Below are 22,761 nucleotides of genomic sequence, written 5' to 3' on the forward strand. Positions count from 1 at the left end.
GTATATGATTCTTTTATATGAAAAGAAAGTCAACATGCCAGAGCAATTGAAAGGAATAGAAAAAAAGCGCTTCTCTGATTACCCAAAATGTTCTGATCTTTTCTATTGAAAACTCCTTTGTTTTAGCTTTAATTAGGTAGGTGATGAAAGTTTAGAAAAAAACGGCTTGTCGTGCGAAGAGGGCTGGTTTCTATATGGCTATGTCTATAAAAGCGGATTGTTTTTGTTTGTTTTTGGTCCATTACTCTTGAACTTTCAGTATCCAGTAACAAATTTTAATCTAACTTGTAGTCGGAAAAATTCTCATCACGATGATATCAAGTTACTTCGAGAAATTAAAACAGATTTAATTTCTTAATTTTTGGCACTATAGCTTTTTATCTAATTATGTCGTCGTGATGCCGTTATATCATTAGAATCGCTAGAATATTCTGACCAAGAAAATATAGGTATATTTTGGTCTGAGCGAGCTGTTCCCAAAATATAAGCATAATTAGACTCAAAACAAAAGAATTTCGCGACATCACGCTAACTATGCAGATTTTTTATTATCAACAAAAGAAATCCATTAACCGAAAAAAACTCCTTTATGGGCAAAGGACCTGGTATACATGACGAGCCGTATTTCCATTGTTTTCAAGAAGCTGTTTTTCTATTTCCTTTACACTTCTCTGGACACATACACCTTGAAAGATATGAAATTATTTTATTCTACCAAAATAATAAACGAGATCTGTATAAACATTTTTCAATGTAGAAGTTATTTTTTGCCTGTTTTGATTTCTTTCCTTTTTTTTTCAAAATTAAAAATATAAATTTTCCAAATCTTTTTTTCTCCAGTTTTTATGTTTGAAGATTTTAAAAATTTTGCTCAGTTTTTTTTCTTCGTATTTATGTTTCTTGGCAGTCAAATACTGCACGGTTTTCCAATTTCAACCTCTATGATCTTCAAATTTTGATCTCGGAGTAATTGCCCCTAGACGAGCAGTTTAAAGCTTTCAATTCGATCATTCGTTTTCTCAAATACCTGCCTAACATAAAGTTGGAGGTCCGAACTGTTCACCTAACTGGTTTATCGAGGTCTTTCGTAAATTATTATTTGCTATGATAAGTTCCTTGATTGTCTGTAAAATATTTCGAAAAAAAAACACATGGACAGGAAACTTTTTTGATATATTATATAATTTATAATTTTTTCTTTTATGAAAATTTTATTAATTGAGTAATAACGATAATAAAAACCGTACATCAAACTTACAAATAAAAGATCATTTTAGTATGTCTTGATGTTTTTGATGCATCTAAAATGTTTCCCAATAAATGACCTCTCATCTAAAACTGAAAAATGTTATCCGAGTTGCGGAAAATTCACCGCCGGAAAAGTCATCTGGCCCGCGGAAAATTGGCCGTCGGAAAAGTAATCCGGTCCTCGGAAATTGAGGCCGAGTTATTTTTTCGAGTTATGAAAAACCGAGCGTCTTTTTTGTAAATTTTGGCTTGACCATCAACAATTTAGTACTCGGTTCCTTTATTTTTGCGAATATTCCCTTTATATAATTCAAGTCCTTTTAGACCTTAACTTTAAAACAAAATATAGGAACCGAGTTATGAAATAGGAATAACGAGTTTGAGGAGCTGGGGTTATGAAATAGGAGTTTTATGAAACAGGAGTGAATCGAAAACTTAAAGGGAACCGAGTTAAAAAATAGTAAAGTAAAATAGCTAATCTAAATGCTATTTAAAATAACCGAGTTAACAACAGGAAACAACTCGAACAATTAAAGGAAGCAAAAAATAACCGAGTAACAACGAAATTGATGGTGACAATGACATCATAATCAAATCAAAATTTTTCGAACAATGTTATCATAATTCGTTTTTTCGTAGCTCAAAAAATAACTCACCCTTAAATTTCCGTGGACCGGATGACTATTTCGGCGGCCGACCGAGGACCTGTTTTTGACGGCGGCCGAATTTTCGGCGAATTCTAAACCTGACCCCCTCTGATACAATAAAGTTTGAAATTGGAGCCCCGTGTAAAATAGTAAAATGACATTTTGTCTGGGTTTAGGAGCAACTCGGTTAAGTTATGGTTTGAAATTATCATAATTTTCAGAATGCATTGGCCGATGAAAAGTATTCGAAACTAAAGCAGAACAAGCAAATAAAAAATACCTTCTTTTTTTTTTTGCTGCGTCTGTTTGGCAACGAAAATAACAAACAGTTTTTTGAATATTTCTGCCTAAATAATGAAAATTGATCCTACCTATTTAAAGACTAGATGTTTTGAAGAATATTTTGGTATAACAACCATGATTCAGTCATTTTTCTATCCAAAGTTCTGACTGTTTAATGACGTCAGAAAAAAAACTCATCAGAACGGCTATTTTGCTACATTACGATATAGGGGTTAATTTATAAAAACTCCTCAGATGGGTCCAAAAAATAAAATATACGACAAAATAAATTTTAAGCCAGTATACATATTTTTATATTTTTCTTTAGAAATTTACAAAAATATATCCACTAAGGTTTGCCAAAAAACCTTATACTTTCATCTAGATCACAATAACTTAAAGTGGAATTCCTAAAATTTAGGGACAAGCTGGAGTTTTTACAAGCTCTTATTTGTAATAAAACAATTTTGTCACTTTCTAAAGAACGCGTCATCTCTGTTACTTTAAATGACCAATTAGTGAAGTATCTTATAAAAACTCCAGAACATCCCAAAATTTATGCGTTACTAAATACTAAAGAATTAAATTCCAAAACTTCTATAATATTCAATCATAAATAAAATTTTACGACTAAAATAACAATAAAATCATTGAAATAATGGTTAAGAGATAAAATAACGCTTTCAAAGATTTTTCAGGTCAACCAAATGAAGCTGTTTTCTTAGGAAGAAAGCTCAACATGGATATCAAAACGAAACACCTTTTGAAAAAGTGATTTATTATGGATAATTGAGTTTGAAGCCCGAAGGCTTCAGGAATCTTCGACTTTTCTAAAGTAAGAAAGAGAGTGAAGATTTGCGCCGCTTTTGGAATGACGGTATGAATATAGCATTTTCTTTGTCTCTCGCGGTATATTGATTTTATTTTCAATTTAGCTAGCATTTGTGCGAAAACGACAAAGATCAAGCGTTTTGGTTGGGAGATGTGGCTTCATTTCCCATCCAAGAGTTTCATCTCTAGTCCCTTCGAGGCTTTAAACTCAATGTTATACAGACATACCGATCCATTTTCCTTGTAAACTTCACAGAAACTGGTTAAGAAATCATGTTTCCTTTCTTTTCCTTTCTCATTGGTAACAAAAAACAGATGTCAACGTTTTCTTAGTAAAGATATTTTCTCAACAGAAATGAAGTTTTCTTTTTAAATTGAATACAGTACAGTGAATATAGTAGTGTGTCTTCGAATACAGTCTTCGAGTTTTGGGAATGAATACTTTATTCATCCATCCTTGATCGAATTTTTTAACTTTGAATCACGGTCCATAAAACCATTCATTCAAGCCAATTAAAAAGTAGAGCAATCTCATCATATATCTGCTGATAAAGGGACAGCCAATTATTGGCAACCCGATATTTGTTCTACTTGTGTCAAAACAATACATTTTTCTCGATATGTATCAAAACCATCGCGGGCCTCGTTTTCAAATAAATAACAATAAAAGAATAATCACTTCAAGCAACATTAACACAACATGTTACAATGTATTCCAAAAAGACCATTATCTATTTAAATGCAAAGCGAAAACGCTAACAAACAAAGTATATCTTATGATGTTGAAGTTTCTTGGTTAAAATACTTTGAAAACGAGGCCGCAATGACTGTTTGCATTTCGAATATTGAATTTACCAACAAGTAGCTGTATTTCCAAACTGAATTTTTCTTATCATTTCCATTCACGCCAACGCCACGCCCAAACCCACCATCACCACTAATCATCACTCTATAGAATTATTTTTCAGCAGATTTGCTCCATTCCGTGTTGCATTTGTTGAACCATTCTCAATAAAGGTGCGTGTAGAGTATTTCAGTCATCACAGACCACTTGCTTTGTGTTTATGGTCACGCCGTTGATTTCGTTTTTGTGTCCGCACTTTCGATGAAGCTGAATTTACCAATTGCTAATAAGGAAAGAATGGGAATATAATTTATAATAAAATGAGCACTCGATTTGTTTCTCTTGCCGAAGAAGACAACGCGACAACCAAAAAAATAAAAAATTGATAAAGGCTTTGTTTCTCATTTTTTAGAAGTGCAAACTAGGTCAAATCCAGGTTTATTGGAAAGCTCTTTTAAAGATCTATCTTTTCAGTATGCTTGGTTTTGAAATAAAATTCTCGACAAAAATCACAGCAACAGATTGAAGAAATTCAAAAAACTAAATCATCTAGCACCACTGGATAGCCTTTCAAGAATTTTCAAAAAATTCCACCCAATACGTCAGTTTTTCTATTGTTTAAGTGGCGTATTGGGTGGAAAATTTCAAAGGTTCTGAGGAGACTCTCCAGTGGTGCATATCATGAATCGAGGAAGAGATCAGCATACCATTGGTATTTCAAATCAACTCAGATACCTTTTCATACTTGGACACTTTGCTTTCTTTCAATTCTTTAGGTAATGGAAGTCCCAGATCGAATGTTTCACGGACGAACGGATTGGTCTAAAATAAAAATAGATTGGAAATTATTACACCAAAGGAAGGATTTTATTTTGATATTAGGATTAATTTTCAGAAAGACAAGTCAGTCGATGATTCATAAACAGAAGTAAGAAGGTAAAACATACTGCTCTAAAAATTAACGTCTCCAGGCTCCGCTTATTAATCTCGGAAAAATATTATAATAATATGTTATTTATTTTTGAAAATATTTTCAGCTATCACAAGCTGTATTGCTCTAAATAGCCTAGTTTTAGCTTATAATTAATTTTTAGGGGGGTTTAAGAGGTACAATTTCAGAACCTCTCTTATTCAGACCCCCCCCCTTTTTATTGGACTCCTCTACTATAAGGGACCTTAAAGTATATGAAGTTGTTACCTCTATTGACACTAAATTGGCGCAGAAATATTTCTAGAATGGCTATTAAAGTTATTTTATAATATTAAAAGATTTTTCTTGATAGCGATACAAATTCCTATTTACCTGAAGATGAATGTTGGTACCAGGTCCAAGAGCGTCTTTGAATGCGCGATACCTCAATAACCTGAAATAAAATGATAAGTTGAAATTACAACCCGTTCTCTGTGCTCAAACTGGTCAAACGGGTTTATTACGGATAATAGAAATACATGAAATAACCCCTATGTCTTAAAAAAAAGGAGGGATAGCAAAACCTCAACAATGACATTCTTTAAACTAACTCTTCAGTTATGTTTCACGTGTAACCTGACAAAACCTTAACTTTGCCCATAGCAAAATTATGAGAGAAAAGACGGTAAAAATCATAACTTACCAGGACCAAGAACCGATCTCAATAAATTCAGGACCGAATTTGATGGTTTGTTCAGGAGGAATATTGCTCTAAAGAAAGAAACAAGAAATAAATGAATCCATCTGAAGACGATCAATATCGAAGGACAGTTGACTCAAACGGTAGGTTTACCGAGATATTATAACTGTAATGGAATCTTCGGATCAGTGAGTGTCAATTTGTTTTGGTATATTACATAAATAAACAAGTGATACTTTTATGGACCAACCTGGTTATGCATTTAACACATATATAATTGATATCTACATAAGCGTGACCATTAAACAATCATTCAGAACACAAATAGTGACGATCTATTAAAATTAGTTGTTTGTTTCTTATAAAAAAACACGTTTAGAAACCAAAGTTTCATGCTCTTTCATATTCAAGACTTTGAGAGCAAAAAAATATCTCATCAAAAAATTCAGTAATTTCAAGAACATTGATGTATGCTTATTAATAGTGATTCTTATAGATAAACATGCGTTTTTTGAGCCAACAAAATTTTTTTGCAAAAATCTGTTTGAACCATCTTTTACCTATGAAAAAAATCATAAAACTAATGATCCAATTTTTCACAAAGTCCAAAAAACACATTTTTTAGCCGTTTTTTGGCCCAAATTTGCCCAAAATTTTTTTTCCAAAAATCGGGCTCCGTCACATTCGAGGGTTTATAGTTATGCATCTTTGTGCAAAAAATCGTAAAGAATGAAAGAGCCAATCTCGAGAAAAGCTAATACCTAAGTAATTGATAATGTGCTTATAAAAATATCGAATTTGGCCAGTTTTTCTATAAAAACACGCCAAGCAACCAAAATTTCATGTCGAAACACACATACTCTTTAAAAGTAAGCCCTCCTGAGCAAAAAAAAACATCTATCTCATAAAAAAATTGAGTTATTTGACTAAGAACATTGATGTATGCTTATTAATAGTGATTCTTATAGATAAACATGCGTTTTTTGAGCCAACAAAATTTTTTTCCATAAATCTGCTTAAGCCAATTTTTACCTACGATGGTACCCTACTTTCATGCAAAAAATCAGAAAAAATTAACGACCTAATTTTTCACAAAGTCCAAAAAACCCGTTTTTTAGCCGTTTTTTGGCCCAAATTTGCCCCCCCAATTTTTTTTTTTGAAAATCGGGCTCCGTCACATTTGAGGGTTTATAGTTATGCATCTTTGTGCAAAAAATCAGAAAAAACTAACGAGCCAATCATGAGGAAAGCTAATAACTAACGAACGAACGGACGAACGGACAAAGGTTAATTTATAGGACCTCCACCGGGGTAGGTCCAAAAAATAAAAAATTTCAAAATAAGAAGAAAAACCAAATATTCATCTTTATTCAGACCAGACAGACGTAATTATAAGCACGCAAAAGAAAATTCAGCATACCTTAACTGATTTCAAGATATCTCTGAAACTGGATTTCTGCTGTTTCTTTTCGCGTTTCCCTTTGTGTCTACCACTCTCGTTCGCAAACTCCTGAAGCAGATTATGTAGAGTGTTGACAGGCCCTTGAAGTGACATGCGGTTGTTGTATGCCAGCTCATAGACCAAGGCTGCAGCCTCACCAGCTGCTATCCTCAAATTCAATGAGCCCAATTCCAAAAGTTTACACAACACCCCCATACAACTGGAAAAGCGAAGAGATTTGGTAAAAAATTATCTTCTTTCAGGAGATTGGGTGGCAGAGCAGCATATGCATTTGTCCTTATTGGGACTCATCAGCACTGCGTACTGCACACTCTTACACCATTGCTGCTCAAAACTTAAGCTCAGTTAAATAGCAATACAGTATCTATCTCGCTCAGGTAAGATTGAACATAGCCAGCATCAATGCATTAAGGAGTACTGACGCAGGATACTTAAATGATTTCCATGACAAAATTCATTGGCTCAGGGACCACCATCCCCTTTTAAGTATACAGCACTAACTTTAAAACAAACAGTATTTCTTACTTATATTGAACTTACTTTTGGATCTGCTCACAAGCAATCGAATCGTCAGCTACAGACAAGATCAAACACCAAGCAGTTAATGCATTTGCGAATGCTGAATGGAATTGATCGTTGTTGAGAATCTTCTTGGAGAAGGCTGTTTTCAACGTGTTTAAACATTCAATCATGTCCTAGGTTCGGACGAAAACAAATTTCAAATATATTTTTTTCTAGCTTGTTGGTGTATCGTTTCTGATACTCGTTGCACTGGCTTAGTTCTATAACCTAATATGATTTCTCTAACTTCTATGGACAAGACCTCTCATAATAATTCAGTAAATTTTCCTTAAGACGACATCTACTGAGGAGCGAGAAAATTTTCAACATCTGTCAGGTTTGGATTACGAAATTTCTCCTAACCTCCTAATTTCTCCAAACAGCCATTAACTTGTGGGATATTCGGCCCAAACTACAATTTTGAGGAAAAGTATGAATCCTATTCCGTAATAGTAAAACTTCAGTCGTCGATACACCATTGGGTAATTAGGGATTGAGTCTGTAAAGTGCCCTGGTGCAAAAACCTTTCTACTCTATTATTTGATCAATAAATTAAGATAAGCCCGGCTTTTGAGCTATAAAGCTAACAGAGTTTAGTTTACTGACCTCCATCTCGACGTCCGCAATGATACAGGATGTTCCAAGAGCTGTACAAGCCTAAAAAATATTTAACGGATCTTAAAACTTTGTGATCAAGGAAGGGTAACAGCCAGTTAAGGGAAGATTGGTAACAATTAGCTTATTATTACTCCGATTCATTTTGGAAGGGCGTCGAGAATTTGAAGATAAAATAAATCCATTTAATGCAGAGAAAAAACGAAGTTAATCCTTTAAAAAAGTCTTGGGAAAATAAATTTTGATTTTGACTCTGCAGAATATATAATATCGGCTTTCCGAATTTTCCCCGAATGATTACCCACGATGCATTGCACAAATAAATTCACGGAAAGTCGATATCGTCCGTGGATTTTTTTGCGCAATGCATCATGGGTAATCATTCGGGGAGAATTCGGAAAGCCGATATCGTCTATTATCAAACGCATTGTTCTACAAAATGTTCCACCAATCTAATAAAGTGACGAAGAAAAATATCGCACGAATTTTTCGCATTTCAGCTTGGAGGTATGCTTAGCATTATGCTTATTTTTTGCCGAATTTGAGCCTAAGTATGCAGGCCAAATTCTAGAAAGGCAGGATAGCGTCTGCTATTATAACCAAAAAAGGGCACTTCTTCTGCTGATTTCTCATAAAAAGGGCTATTTCTTGAAGGACAGCGTCCGATATCCGGACGCTAAAAGGGCATGAAAAATGGTTTGGTATGTATACAAAAGTTCCGCTTTGATGGATGCGCGTGGATGCGCTTAAACCTGGCGTAATGAAATCGGGCGTTAGAGTGGCGATGTGCCTCTCGTCTTGAAAAGGTTTGATTTACGCAAATATTTTACTTTATATCCACTCCTTACGCCAATACCCCAAAAGTAATTACTGCCTCACTCCGCACTCCGAATATATTCGGCCTACTGTGCACCATTTCCAGACTGGATGATGACTAGGAGCAGTTATCAAATCGTACGGATCTTTAATTTAATTCTTTTCCGGAGTTTGTTATCAGTTTTTAATCTAGGAATTGCATTTTCAATTAGACGGAATGCGAGAAAAAACTTTCAATTTAACGCGTTCTTCTGGTTCGAAAGATAGAAAACTGATTAGGAAATACTGACCGAATAGGAAAACCAAATAATTTTATCTCTTCAAACTTAAAGGGATTAGAAAGAGAATTCTGAAAGTATTCTGAATGATTAAAAACAATCTTCCAAAGATAGCACATTTTCTTAACAAAGAAACAAGAGCTTTTAAAAGCAATATTGCAAGGGTTATTCACTTTGTAGACTTTGTTCTATCTTCTCGTCGCCATACGCTTTCAGTCCTAGTGGCTGAAGTGTAAAGGTAGAGTATTCAGCTACAGTACTCCAGGTTGTGGGCCGGCCCATACGCTGAATGCTTAGCATTTAAAGACAATGAACTATGGTAATCGGAGCATTCAAATGAAAAAAAGTGACGCTCTCCCCTATCTAACCTTCTGGTTATATTTGACTGTGATAACAAGATTTACTTACTAATCTAAAGAATGTGCCTGTATATGCTACGGCAGCTAATCAAAGAGTTGAAAACGTTATAAAATATAAAAATCGTTTAGAATTAGAAGTTCTCAAAAAAGGCAATATATAATTTTCCTTCATAACTATCACATTCATTTTGCAAACACTCTGTCATTTCTATCAGTGACCTAAAATGATCGAAACATGAAGCAATATGAAAGGATTTTCGACAAAAATCTACATGTTATCTCAGACTGTCAAACAACTCGCAGCTTTCAACAAGTCCTGGGTAGCAGTAATTTTCAATATGTCCATTTCTTTGTTGCAAGTTTTATAGAGAGAATAAAAGAATTAAGAAAACTGTATATAAAGTAAGAGGACCTTGAAATTGACAAAAAAGAGCTTTTCATTTTTTCCAAGAGAAAACAATTAGTTTTATCACGGAAGAGGATTTAAAATGGGAAACTGTGGAAAGCCACATTATTATCGTGGGTTTTCATAGCAAAACAAATTACCCTTATCATTTAATTAGAAAAAATAAAAGCAGTTCATCAACCGTATCGGTGTCTGAAATTAGTTTCAAAGCAAAACAATACGAAATAATCATCTGATAAAATTTTGTCTTTAGTCCAAGTGAAAGGAGGAAAGAGACAACAATACTCAATAAAAGAAGAAATATTGAAAATTTGGGTTAATCAAAATCTCTAGTAGGGGTGTTTATACTGATGGGAGAGCATCAAGCAGCAAGAATTCCGCAGTGAATTATAGGATGTATTGGAGACCATTAATTGGCCAGTCGATGATATTTCTAGTATCTCTTATAGGCATTTATGGCGACAACAGGAATAACATTTCTTTTCCGCTGATTGATTTTTTCAAGCACCAGAACGTTAATTTTCGTACCGGTGACGAGGAGCCGCGTAATAACCTGTGCACCTCCACTACTTCCCCGTACAGAACGTGTAGTTGTGATAAAGAACATTGTTCTGAAGAGCGAAGGTGTTGTTATGATTATCTATGGGATCCAGAAAAGCCCGTCAGTATGAGTGCATACACAGAACGACTACTAGCAAGACCTCTACATCGACAAATGGCGTGCCATAGAGTTCTTTTTGACTTTTCTTTCGTCATGGTTGATCAGTGTTTATTAAGAGACGACCATTGGTTGATTGGAAAATGCGAAGGGGATAAGTTTGAGGGAGTTGATGACGTCATACAAACACTACCGGTGATGGGAATTAACGATCTCTTGTATCGAAACAAGCATTGCGCGCTTTGCAATGGAATTCTGAATTTCAAAGAAGTCGACATAAATGTAACATGTTCTGATGAATTCAAAGATGGATCATTACAAAGATACCTTGAGAAGAAATTCTCCAAATGTCAAATAAATCTGCAAGCAGACGAGGGTCGATATGATAGGACTTGTAAAGACACAGCGTGCAGCAAAGCCCATATAAATCTTTGTCATTATTTCATGGATAATTTTACCACCATGGATACTAATCCAACGAAAAGACAGATATTCAAAAATGTGTTTTGCAGACATTGCAACTTCATGGACATACGCCAATTGGGAAGGTCTTGGTCAAAGACGTTGACGCTTAACTATTTTCAAAACTTAGTGGCAGGTTGTCCAGAAAATATGGTTTTTGACATGCAACTTGCATCTTGTGTCCCGTATAAATGTGGTCCGGGATACACTATCATTGATCACCGTTGCAAAAAGAATAAAATCATTTCTATTGGCGACAGTAGTAGTTGTCCGAAAACATGTACTTATCGACAATATTTCGTTTTCAAAGAACAACCTACGATTGCTAAAGACAGGCAAGACCTTCTGAATACTTTCGAGAATTACTCCTTAGTGTTTACGAATGCTTCGACCAGCCTGTATGAAATGCCTTTCAATGAAACAGCACTCAGTATAGTAATGTCTCACAATTATTCACCTACTATGACAATTCTTGCCACAACATCACAATTTCACGTCTCTAAACTTCACATGCTTAGTGTCAATCAGTTCACAAGTAAAGGACTTTGTACAGGTCCCATGGTTTTGTTTGCAAGACAACAGCTTACAGAAAAACCAAATTGCATATGTGAAGAGTTGACCTTGAGGAGAACCAACCTCAAAGATTTTCAACACAGCGTTGTGGAAATTGTTTACGAGAAAATGGATCTTACACTCAACACGTATTATTGCCAGCAAACTGAATATCATTTACAAAGTGATTGTTTACGCACTGAGCTTAACCATTCAGAATATGACCAAAGTAATAAAGATCTTTCAATTAAAATACTAAAGACCGGACAGTTTCTAAAAGCATGGGAATATTTCCCAACGATGAATGGTGTACAAATTTGCATCAATGAGCAAGATACTCAAAGTTATTGGATGAAAAGTGTAAGAAAAGCGCAACATATAACCTCCATCTCAGGAACGACCATTAGTTTATTGTCTTATACTGTCAATATCAGATATTACTTTCGATCAAACAAGAAACGCTTTAATACTGGCACCTTCAACATCACGGCACTTATTTTCCTACTTCTTTTATCCGATCTCATTTTCATTGTTTCAATCCTGGTGGAACTGAACACTCAGATTTGTAAATGGTTTAGCATAGCCTTACACTGGAGTCTCTTAAACATTGCTTCATGGACAGCATACATAAGCTTCACCATCGCCAGAGCTTTTACCACCTTGACTATCGAACGATTGAATCAAAGAGGGATCAGGCAAAGAGCAACACGTTCGTTTATGAAGTGCATATCTGTCACAACTCTCCTCGTCATCTTTGCTATAGTTCTCAATGAGACCAAAGTATATGAGTTTTCTCATGGCGTCCAAACTTGTTGGATTGGTGATTCCTCGGCCCGCATTTTCGCTTATTACGTACCTGCAACCATCTCTTACTTCTCCTGCATTTTCACCCTTGTCGTCATCGCGCGCATCATTCACAAAACTTACAAACGTACTAGAGCGGCTTTCCGAAACATCAAGAATCAGGTTAAAGTTCGTAATATTTGCATCAGATTGGCTTTGATACTCGGAATCACCGAAGGAATCGGTTTGATACAAAACCCCATAGACAAGCCGACAGACCAAAACACTTTGAAACTGTACACCGCCTTCAGTTTTATTTATGACATTACAAGATCCACTCGAGGGTTGATGGTGTCACTTATGGAAATTCGAAGACAGAAAATCGAGGTTACCCTGCGAAGCAGCAACAACAACGGTTTCACAACGAAAAAAAAATAGTTTTGTAGACATAAAAATGAAGCGAGTCCAAGGATTTGAAACAATTGTACTAACATAACTACCAAAAAGATGGACTTATTCAAGGTGTACTTCTATCAGATTATGCTTTACAAAATGATTCCATGGATCTAACGCTTACTGATATTGACAAACTACTTTATGACTGAAATATTGGTATGATAAACAAACTAAACAAAATGACAAGATGATATTTGTTATAAATGTATTATAACTTCTTATGTACATTTCAATTCGAGAAAACATATTACCCTTTAACCCAGAAACAGCTCTAAAGCGCATTTCAGTGCGCCACAAGTCTATTTTCGGACAGATAGATTTTAATTGGGACCCGAATTCTTTGCCTTCTACAAGAATATTGATCCTAATTTTTTTTGAAGCAAACAAGACTTTGTTCACGAAAGAGTGTGTCCCTTTTTCCAGCCTAAGAGAAGCACTCTCAAAGGTGTTAGATTTTCTTAGTGTGCAAAGGTTAAGTTTGTTTAAGGTAGAAAAAAAGAACAGAGTTCTCATGAACAGATTATGGTTTCTTTTTGCTGTAAAAATAACGAACACTTACTGCGGCTCTCTCATCGGGTGATACCGTATCATCATTGATCAGTGTCAACAGTATTGGTTTCAGCGCATCAAACAATTTGGTTGAGTCATCTTCGCCAACTTGCAAACAGAACAAACAAGCAACAGCTGACCCCAACACACGATCACGACCAGTACCACGCTTCATCAGTTTCTCCAAAATGTCAATCATAGTTTCTACCCTGCATTTAAGATAAAATAAAAGTTTATGATAATGAATGTCACTTTTACTTATTTGGACATGTTCATTAAAAACGTCAAGTTTTGTGACACCCTAAAAAATGGTAAAAATCACTTTTTTGTTAATAAGTCATGATTTTGTGGGATCTAAGTAATGAAATTTTGTGGATAATTCCGTAACAATGTCTCTTAAAAGCTTGTATGGTCAAAATATTGAGGTTTTCATTGTATAAGAAGATCTGGATAATAATGTAACTTTTTTATCCACAGCAAGCAGGCAATAAAAATTTTGACTTTTTCAAAACCCAACCTATTCTATACTGAAGAATAAGATGTTGCCTAGCAACTGTTGTTATTCGCAAGAGATTACACAAAGGGTTAATTATATATTGGATAATGAAGTAACACATGTGTTAAATAGGTGAATGTTGATAAAATAAGTTAGGAACATTACTAAGAGCTAAAAATTGAATATAGTACAACCATAATCATCAATTTAATGTTAAATTCTCTTTTTTGATCAGAAATTCATTATTTCATGCTCTATGGATAATATTGTAACAAAGTACAATATGTGACCACGCAAGGATATAGGCATCTATATTTTACTTTATTGCATTGGTTTTAAAGCAATGGAGTAAAGAAATATTAGTCAGCTTATGTAAGTATACTTCATCCTTGTTAATAGACAGTACTTGGATAACTTGTAACATGTAGCAGTGCTCTCTAATAATGTCACAGTCTTAAAATCGCTGAAAATAACTCTTTATTGAACTTATTAAAGGTATATTATATGAAACTATATATGGCATATAGTAGAAACTCCATAATATTTTATCCACTCTAAGGTCTATATTTTATAGTTATTTTCTCATTTTGGATAATCATCGAATCATAAAGACCGAGAAATCAGAAAAAATCAGTGTTTCTAAAATTTTGTTACATAAATTATCCATTGTCAATTATATCAATTCCAAGGTCTTGTCTATAGTTTGTATTAAAACTTATAACTCATCACCTGTCCTGAGACAAGGTATCAGGTTTAAATATGAAGTAATAAACATGTTAGTAGATTTTGATGTTCGCCATCAATTAATAGGCCCTTTGGAAGAATCTTGAAAATGACCTTGTTTTGATGTTACAATGTTATCCAAGACAATGAAGTATACTTGAAATAAACATTAGAAACCATACACTTGTTTTAATGATGAAAAATTAGTATCCTTATTTTAACAACATGTATGACATTTATTGCCAAAAAATGGATAACTTAACCCTCTGTCTTCAAGCTTTGACCCATGTTACAGCGTTATCCGGTAGCTCTTGTAACAATATTTCTTGAAAATTATATGGGCGAAAACCCCTTAATTGATTGCAAAAGGTTCCAGTACCCCATGTCAAAGGAATATTAAGTTCTGGGTACCATTATCCAAAAATTTGAAAAAATCAGATGTTACATCATTATCCAAAGCTTGGCAAGCTTCTTTCAATCGTTACCTGACTTAGGTAAAGAGTATAGAAAAACTGTCACAAGACTATCCACCTACTTAACCATCATTTAGGTTGGTTTTCTATATCATATAGTATTAAAAAGTTATAGATAATTTTGTAACATGATTTAAAAATGTCACAAAAACCTTGAAAATTTGACGTTTTTAATGAACATGTCCATTTGGCTATCTAAATTTTTTTTCTAATACTGTCAACACTTTTGTTGAATTTGACCAAAACCAGCCAAAACTTCCATAAATCAAACATCATTTATTGCAAAGCTTCTTCTTGCAAATATTGAAATTCTGGAAAAATATCTTTACTTGATATGATAGACTTCTGTCTACAGGTTGAAAAATCTGGAAAAATATAAAATATTTTCAAACAGATGGTAGAAAACAATGAAAAGAAGAATTTGAGACTTGGAGAGAACCTGTCTGTTAAAAATTCGCCAGCGTATCTCCTGCGTAAAGCCTTTTGTACTTCTAGGAGGGAAGCTTGTCTACCATTTGAACTAAAAAGAAAGAAGAAACATTGTAAAGGTTTATAAAAAATTATGAAAATCAGTGGCTGATCTGAGAGGGAGGTCAAAATTTATGAGAGTCTGCATTTTCTTATAAGGAGTATGGCTTAAAAAAATCTTAAATTTTGAGCCTCGTCAGATCTGAGTCTGTTAAATTGCGCGCCTTCTAAAAAATGGCTCTAAAATAACCATGAAGTCTAAACAAGCCCGAAATAGTTTCTTCACTCAAGAATTGTGTTTTTCTGAGCGAAACCTTTTTTTAAATGCAAGAGTTTGAAGTTACTATGAATTATAAACATTCTATATCATTTTAACAATTTCGTTTAAAAAAAGAATTGACTTGTTTTAATATCAAAGTTCCTCATGGGACCTGTCTCAATGATTTCTTGATGACAAAGTACAAATAAATGACTCCCCAAGCAATCTTATTACTAAGTACTTAAAAATCGGACCAGTCTTTGATGGTCTTTTTCAATAACAATTTACCAAAAGGATACTACGAGTGCAGTTAATCTAGAGGCCATTTCAATGTGTCTTTTGCATCCCAGGCCCAGATCCCAGATTTACTGGCTGACATCTTTTTAAAAGAATTTTTTGATGTGAGCATCACTAACAAACACTAAGGAGCAGTCAGAAGGTCAAAAGATGGGTCATTAACGTCTGCAAGCCACAAGGACCCGCTGCAATCAAATTTTTTACAATGACTGAAGCTGATCCAAAACAAAATCTTGATCAATATTAGACTTCTCCCAATTACCGTACCAAGACTAATCAATTTTTAGGTATTCAAAATATCGGATGGGGGAGTCACATATATATATCAACAAGGCAAGATAGGAAGACAATGTTTAGACGGGGGGGGGGGGTCAGTGTACTACAAGGTATTTTTCAAAACTTGACACCCACCCACCCCTGAAGTACACTATACTACATGGAAAAATCCTAAAACCACCCCATACCCCCTATTTACTACCGGGTAGTACCTTGAAAAAAAACAAAACCACCCCATACCCCCCATTTACTACCGGGCACTACCTAGAAAAATCCGAAAAAAAAAGAAACTTTTTTCCAAAAATCGGAAAATCGGGTAAACATTTTTCCAAAAATCAGGAAATCGGGAAAACTTTTTTTCGGAAAATCAGGAAATTGGGAAATTGGGAAAACTTTTTTCCAAAAATCGGAAAAACAGGAAAATTTTTCTCAAAAATCCAAAATGCGTAAGAAATCAAACTTTTCAAAAACTATGCGAGACCATGTGGAAATGCACGAGTCTCACACCCAATGCGTGAGAGTTGGCACCAATGTTGAATGTTTGAATTCAAATGTTGGAATGTTTACATTGACTCGATAAACCTTCATTTCAGTGGGATCTAGTAGGATTTCAATCCATTCCAAGAAGTTTGGAAGAATGATCTTGGACAAACTTGGCTTGATCAATTTATAATAGAACAACTTTACATTTTCTATTTTCTAATTTCTTAACCTTTTTGTTTCCACACTTTTAACATCGATTTTGGACCCAACACCCCTATTTTGGTACACAGGTAGTAAAATCAAATTCGATTTTGGACCCAACACCCCAATTATAGTACACAGGTAGTACATGACAAATTTTTTTCTCAAACACCCACCCACCCCAGGATACATGCCACCTTCTGGTACACTGACCCCCCCCTGGTTTAGAGAGGGTCTCAAATGATTAATTACCCTTTTTGTCTACATCCTTCAATGTTCTCTTTTAGCTTTCCTTCAAAGTCTTCCATATAATCGACACCTTCTAAAAAACAAAAAAATGGTCTGAATATTATATCCTCAAAAAGAAATTTCTAATTTGAAAGCGCCTTAGGCTCTTTTCAATTTTGTTAATTGCCATCAGAACTATTTTGTTTTCATACCATCAATGTCCTCCAAGGCAAACTGACTGTCAACAGAATCAGCCTCACTGACCACACTATAGTTGTCATCATTTGAATCAAATTCTTCATCCATGCCATTGCTGCTTGCATGGTTTGATGCACCTAAAGGGAAAAAACAAAAAGTAATATAAGGTGTCATGTTATTAAACATAAGAATAATTTTGCATTAAAGAAAGAATATCACAAGTGAATTTTTTGTAGTGAAAAAAAAACCATCACATATCACCACATTTCTTTTCATTGACAGAAAGGCTGTATTATGGAGAAAAAAAAGCTGGAAATAAGTTTTGATGCAGTTGCTATCCAGTTGACTTTTGGGTGAATAAAGTCTACCTTTGCGGTGATGTTTTCTGTCTTTCTTCCTTCTTCTATCAGGTAAGTCGGCCATTATTATTTTCAATTGCTCTAAAATAAATTTGTTGTGTATGTTTAATAAGTGAGAAAGCAGGCCTTATTTCTGTGTTTGTTTTATGTTAGAAAAAAAAGGAGAATGTTGTAAGTTTCAAGTAAAATAGTTGCTGTTCTTACACGCAAACTTATGAGGCAGAAAAGATTTTGGGAGCAACTATTGGCAAGTTTAATAAAGGCCAGGAGCAATGACTAGCTACCATTATGTACCCTAATGTCATATGTAGGTTGACCACTACCATCCTTCTTTATTCCAGACTGGGAAGTCCGAGTTAGATTCTATATGAAATGCAGAATCAGATGTTTGATACCTTTTTGACTGCTTCTGTGAACAACATAAAAAGTGGTGATTTTGTGAGAATGTTCATTTTAAGTTTATTTAGGTAATCCAGCCAAACTCTGAGAAAAGTTTGGAAATAAAATGTACTATACTCACAAAAAAATCAAGTAATCTAATTGGTTAATACACGTCCAGTCACTGATCAGAATTTTTGCGAAATTTTTTGAATTTTTCAATGAATGCTGTGTGCATAATTTCTATTGAAAAAATAAGCTGACTTGGCAGAAAAAGGAAAACAAATCAAAATGGAAACAAAAGCTCAAAATGGCTGATGTTTGAGAGCTTTTATAAATGTCGCTAAAATGTTTTTGATGTTATTTTTAGTAGTTTTGAAAGTTTTAGGAGCTTCTTTAAAGAGGTTTGATGGTAAGTTGACTATGTGTGTCTAACCGGGGTTTCCAAAGTTACTAAAACTGTTCAATAAGGGTTCACCAACAGTCTCTGTCATACAAACTGTACCTGCCTTTTTTAAGCACAGACTGAAAAATTTTGAAACTTTGTATTTGGTATATACATCTATCCGCAGACACATATTTGGTATATATGTTGAAGTAAGAATTTTATTCTGAAATTCTGAGTCTAGAGTGAATATGTAAGTTTCATATTAATGATATTTTTTTGTATATATTTTGAATAAATTCTATGAAATCTGACCGAATTCGCCTGAATTCGCCATATTTTTTTAGCGAAATATTTTCAAACAGAACTCAAAAAATGTTAAATAAAATACTTTGTCAATCAGTGTCAATGTTTACTAGCATCAAAAAAACACTAAAAATCTGTTTTTCAACTGTATCTTATCAAGGGGAGCGAGGGTCTATAGACCTTCTGCTAGTTGCGATACCATTTTATCTCAGTTATAAATAGCGGCAAAAGGACTGCTAAGCGTCTGTGTGCCAGGTTTACAATTGTATTCATAGAAAATTAGGTTCAATGGTGCCCCCATTGAAGCATGGTGCCCCCAACGAGTTAGGTCCCCTTGAAAAATTGCTTTGAGTTAGGTACCCCTATTCAGCAGATAATTTCTTTGAATTGACACTTTTTGTTCTTTTGTCATTCCTAAAATCATGCTCACGCATGAACGCCTGCTAAAAAGCAATTTGTTGTTATGCTATAAAGATGGCGGCTGTAAATCAAAACAATCACATTAGAAAAATATAGCTTATTCAAAGGGGGCGCTTATTTGAGCGGGGTGCTTATAATATTATTTTAACTAAAGGGGGGCGCTTATTCAATTTTGACATCCTTCTTTAGAGATAGGAATAATAGGATAGGAAGGTCAGAATTGTTTATTGAAACTAATTTTCTTTGCTTAGCAATCATGAGGAGTGCACCAGTTATTCAATTACGATAGCGCACCCCACTGAATCTAAAAATAGATTTCATTTTTGACATAATCATTACTCTCGATGTGTTTGTATGAGTTCCAATCCCATCATCCTTTGCGTTAATCTCTTTTGCATGTTAATTACATCATTTGACAAAAGATATGAAACAACTTGCACGTATCTTTAATTGAGCCGCATTGAATTGTGGGATTGCAACTCGTACAAATATCAAAAAAAAGTGAAAAGTAATAATTATGACGTATGCGTTGCGCAGCGCTATTCAATTGCGCTCAACAATCAAATCACAATGCACCTTTCCTGAAATTGAAAATACAGATGTGCACACTCACTATTCTAATACTCTCCACTGTTTGGCCTCTAGGACCACAGAAGGTTTCTGTAATTTAAATATCTCAAATCATCTGATTATCCCATAAGTTATGTCTATCAAAACTCCCTCAAATTTTGGTATGTTCTTTCTATTCATGGTATTATACCACCCTGAAATTTTTTTTTGCCAAAACAGATCGCTATCAAAAGTCAGAAGCTAAAAACCCACTCTCCCTGTAACTCCTTGCAGGCAAAAACACGTTCGTTTACCTCCCAAAAAATTTTTAACACAACGTTGGAGCGCATATATTCCTGAGTCATTTCTGAGAAGTTTGAATTGAATTATACCATGAGTGGTCCTAAATCCGACAGCCCTGCCTAAATCCGATGGGGTCTTTCAAAGATACAAACTAAAATAAATACAAACCTTTCGCTGTGACGCAACGAAGATACCAAAGTGTCAACTAAACTGAGAGATTTGATACATTGAACCAAATAGAAATAACAATATTGCTTCTTATACAAAACATAATTTTTTATTGCAATACTATATGTACAATGTCATAAATGACAACAGCAATAAAACAGCATCATAAAATGTAATTTTTTTTACAACTCACACTTTTTAAATTACCAACATAAATTGGCATCTTGACATTGTAGCCATCTTGTTAGATAATTTGTTTCGAGAGTGCTTGCAATAGTTTATCGTTCAACTTGGAGAGGGAATGTTTGTAAACATAGAATTTTTTTCACAACAGCTATTGGGGGGTCCGAATTAGGCAGGGCTGTCGGGTTTAGGACCACTCACGGTAAAGGGGGAAAGGTGTATCATGTATTGCTCGATTGCATTTGATTGCGTTCAGTTGATCCAGCGTTCGATCCTATTGACACTGTCTGGGGGGTGTGTGTCGTACTTTTAGCTGAGCCTGGCAGGTAGGCACTGGTATAATACAGGTATAGCAAAATCAATAGATAAAAATTAAGTGCTATAATGGGTTGATCTACTTACCTTATTACACAAAGATTACTAGTCATTTTATTAACATGAATTGAAAAAACCAGCCGTGGTGTCCTTGAAAATACAAATAAATTTACGACCCTGGACACCGCCGTACATTGTACGGTGTTGTACGGTGGGGCTTGATTTAAATGTCCAGTTGGAATTAAAGGTTAACTTTGAAAACACCGTACATTTTCCCACCGTACATTAAATTTCCCACCGTACAATAGTACGGTGGGAATGGATCTCGAAAGACAAGTTTCGTGGTCAAACTTAAAGTATCAAAGAAAGTTTTTCCGACTTAGAAGTTTTTCAGTAAGTCTGACCACGGTTGAATATCTAAAAATTTGCATGCTTTCTGAAACTGAAATCAAGTTAAAATGTTTTTGGTACGGTGGTGAAATAGGTTAACTCAAAATCCACCGTACACCCCACTGTACCCACCGTACACCCACCGTACAACACCGTACAATGTACGGCGGTGTCCAGGGTCGTATAGCATTTGTGTTATAATTTTTTGGGTGTTAATTTAAAGTCTGTCGAGTACTCGCCTAGTAATATTCTTTTGTGTAATATAAGGTATAATCAGGCTGTTGTGTGAGGTCATTTTATGTTTTTGCGCTATAAAATGGAAAAATGGCAATAGACCTTTTCGCCTTTCCGTCCGCCATCTTGAATTGTATGCAAAAATACAGGAACGAAAATGCCGTGGTTTGATTTAGTTGGAATGTATGCAAAACATATGCAAGTTTACACAAAGATTAAAAAGACAACAAAGCATCTTATAAATATTTATATTACAATCATTAGAACAATAAAAGATGGAATTTCTTAATCCAAAAGGAAATATTTACAGAACAACAAAAGCCTTTTATGAATTTGTTCTTAAAGACATTGCATATTCTGTTTTCATGCCATAAAAAAATTCCACGAAGACGGAGTACACACATCGAACTTTCAAAACACGCAAACTGAAAGCAGTAATTATGACGTCACACTTTCTCAATGTTTTGATTTGATCATTTGGCGGCTCTATTCCCAGGAGAATAATTTGCCGTCAGCCGAATAAGGATTTTTTTTACCTTCGCGGGTGATTTTTCAGTTTGAGCTTCTGTCTAATGTTATGGTCTTTTGAAGTGCTTGTTCTAAGAGATGAGTGAATATAATTGTTTTTAGTTTTCAAGAGAAGCAAATTTAATCTTTTTCTACAAGATTACACTTTAATATAATGCCAATTATGCATGTAAGTTTTTAATTCATACTTTCTTTTTGCATATGTTTTGCATACTTTCTAAGGGAATTTCACCACGGCAATTCGGCCACCATAATTTTTGCATACAATTCAATATGGCGGATAGAAAGGCGAAAAGGTCTATGGTATATATATCACGCAAGATTATAAGACCATAAATAGGACCCTGCTAACGCACCGGACTTAACGAACACCGGACACGCGAAAGTCCGGTGTAAAATGAAAATTTTTTACCACCGGACAATTTCTACACCGGACTTAAGGAAGTCGGATGTCCGGTGTCGGAGAAGGATATTTTTTCCCACTGGACAATCAAAACACCGGACATGACCAGTCCGGTGCGTCCGGTGTTTCTTAATTTTTTGTTTCATAAATGTCACGACCCTCGACATGGCCCGAGAATTCTCGGGCCAAAACTTTTATTGGAATGCGCATAAAGCCCGAGGATGGCCCGAGTTTTCGGGCTGCGGGCGGGCCTCACGCGGGCCACACGTGGGCTAACTTTTGAAATCATGATTTAAACCCGCGTGTAATTTCAGGACTG

General features: G+C 34.7%; 1 protein-coding gene across 2 annotated transcripts; it reads right to left on the reverse strand.

Moving 5' to 3' along the window:
* Positions 1–3,271: 3,271 nt before the first annotated feature.
* Positions 3,272–17,990, reverse strand: LOC136822715 (interferon-related developmental regulator 2-like). Of its 2 annotated transcripts, none has more exons than XM_067078994.1 (12): positions 17,890–17,990; positions 17,536–17,658; positions 17,348–17,414; positions 15,551–15,631; positions 13,430–13,628; positions 8,092–8,142; positions 7,465–7,619; positions 6,883–7,123; positions 5,466–5,533; positions 5,156–5,216; positions 4,588–4,674; positions 3,272–4,135 (listed from the first exon to the last, which is right to left on the reverse strand). In XM_067078994.1, exons 1-12 carry the CDS (start codon positions 17,942–17,944, stop codon positions 4,049–4,051), a joined length of 1,275 nt encoding a protein of 424 aa, XP_066935095.1. In that variant the 5' UTR covers positions 17,945–17,990; the 3' UTR covers positions 3,272–4,048. The 2 variants fall into 2 exon arrangements, with proteins under 2 accessions (XP_066935095.1, XP_066935094.1); XM_067078993.1 differs by having other exon boundaries at positions 17,348–17,417; positions 17,890–17,989.
* Between the last annotated feature and the right edge of the window lie 4,771 nt (positions 17,991–22,761).

Source organism: Clytia hemisphaerica, unplaced genomic scaffold (assembly GCF_902728285.1).
Source record: "Clytia hemisphaerica strain Z4C2 unplaced genomic scaffold, Clytia hemisphaerica genome assembly, whole genome shotgun sequence".
NCBI classification, from domain to species: domain Eukaryota; kingdom Metazoa; phylum Cnidaria; class Hydrozoa; order Leptothecata; family Clytiidae; genus Clytia; species Clytia hemisphaerica.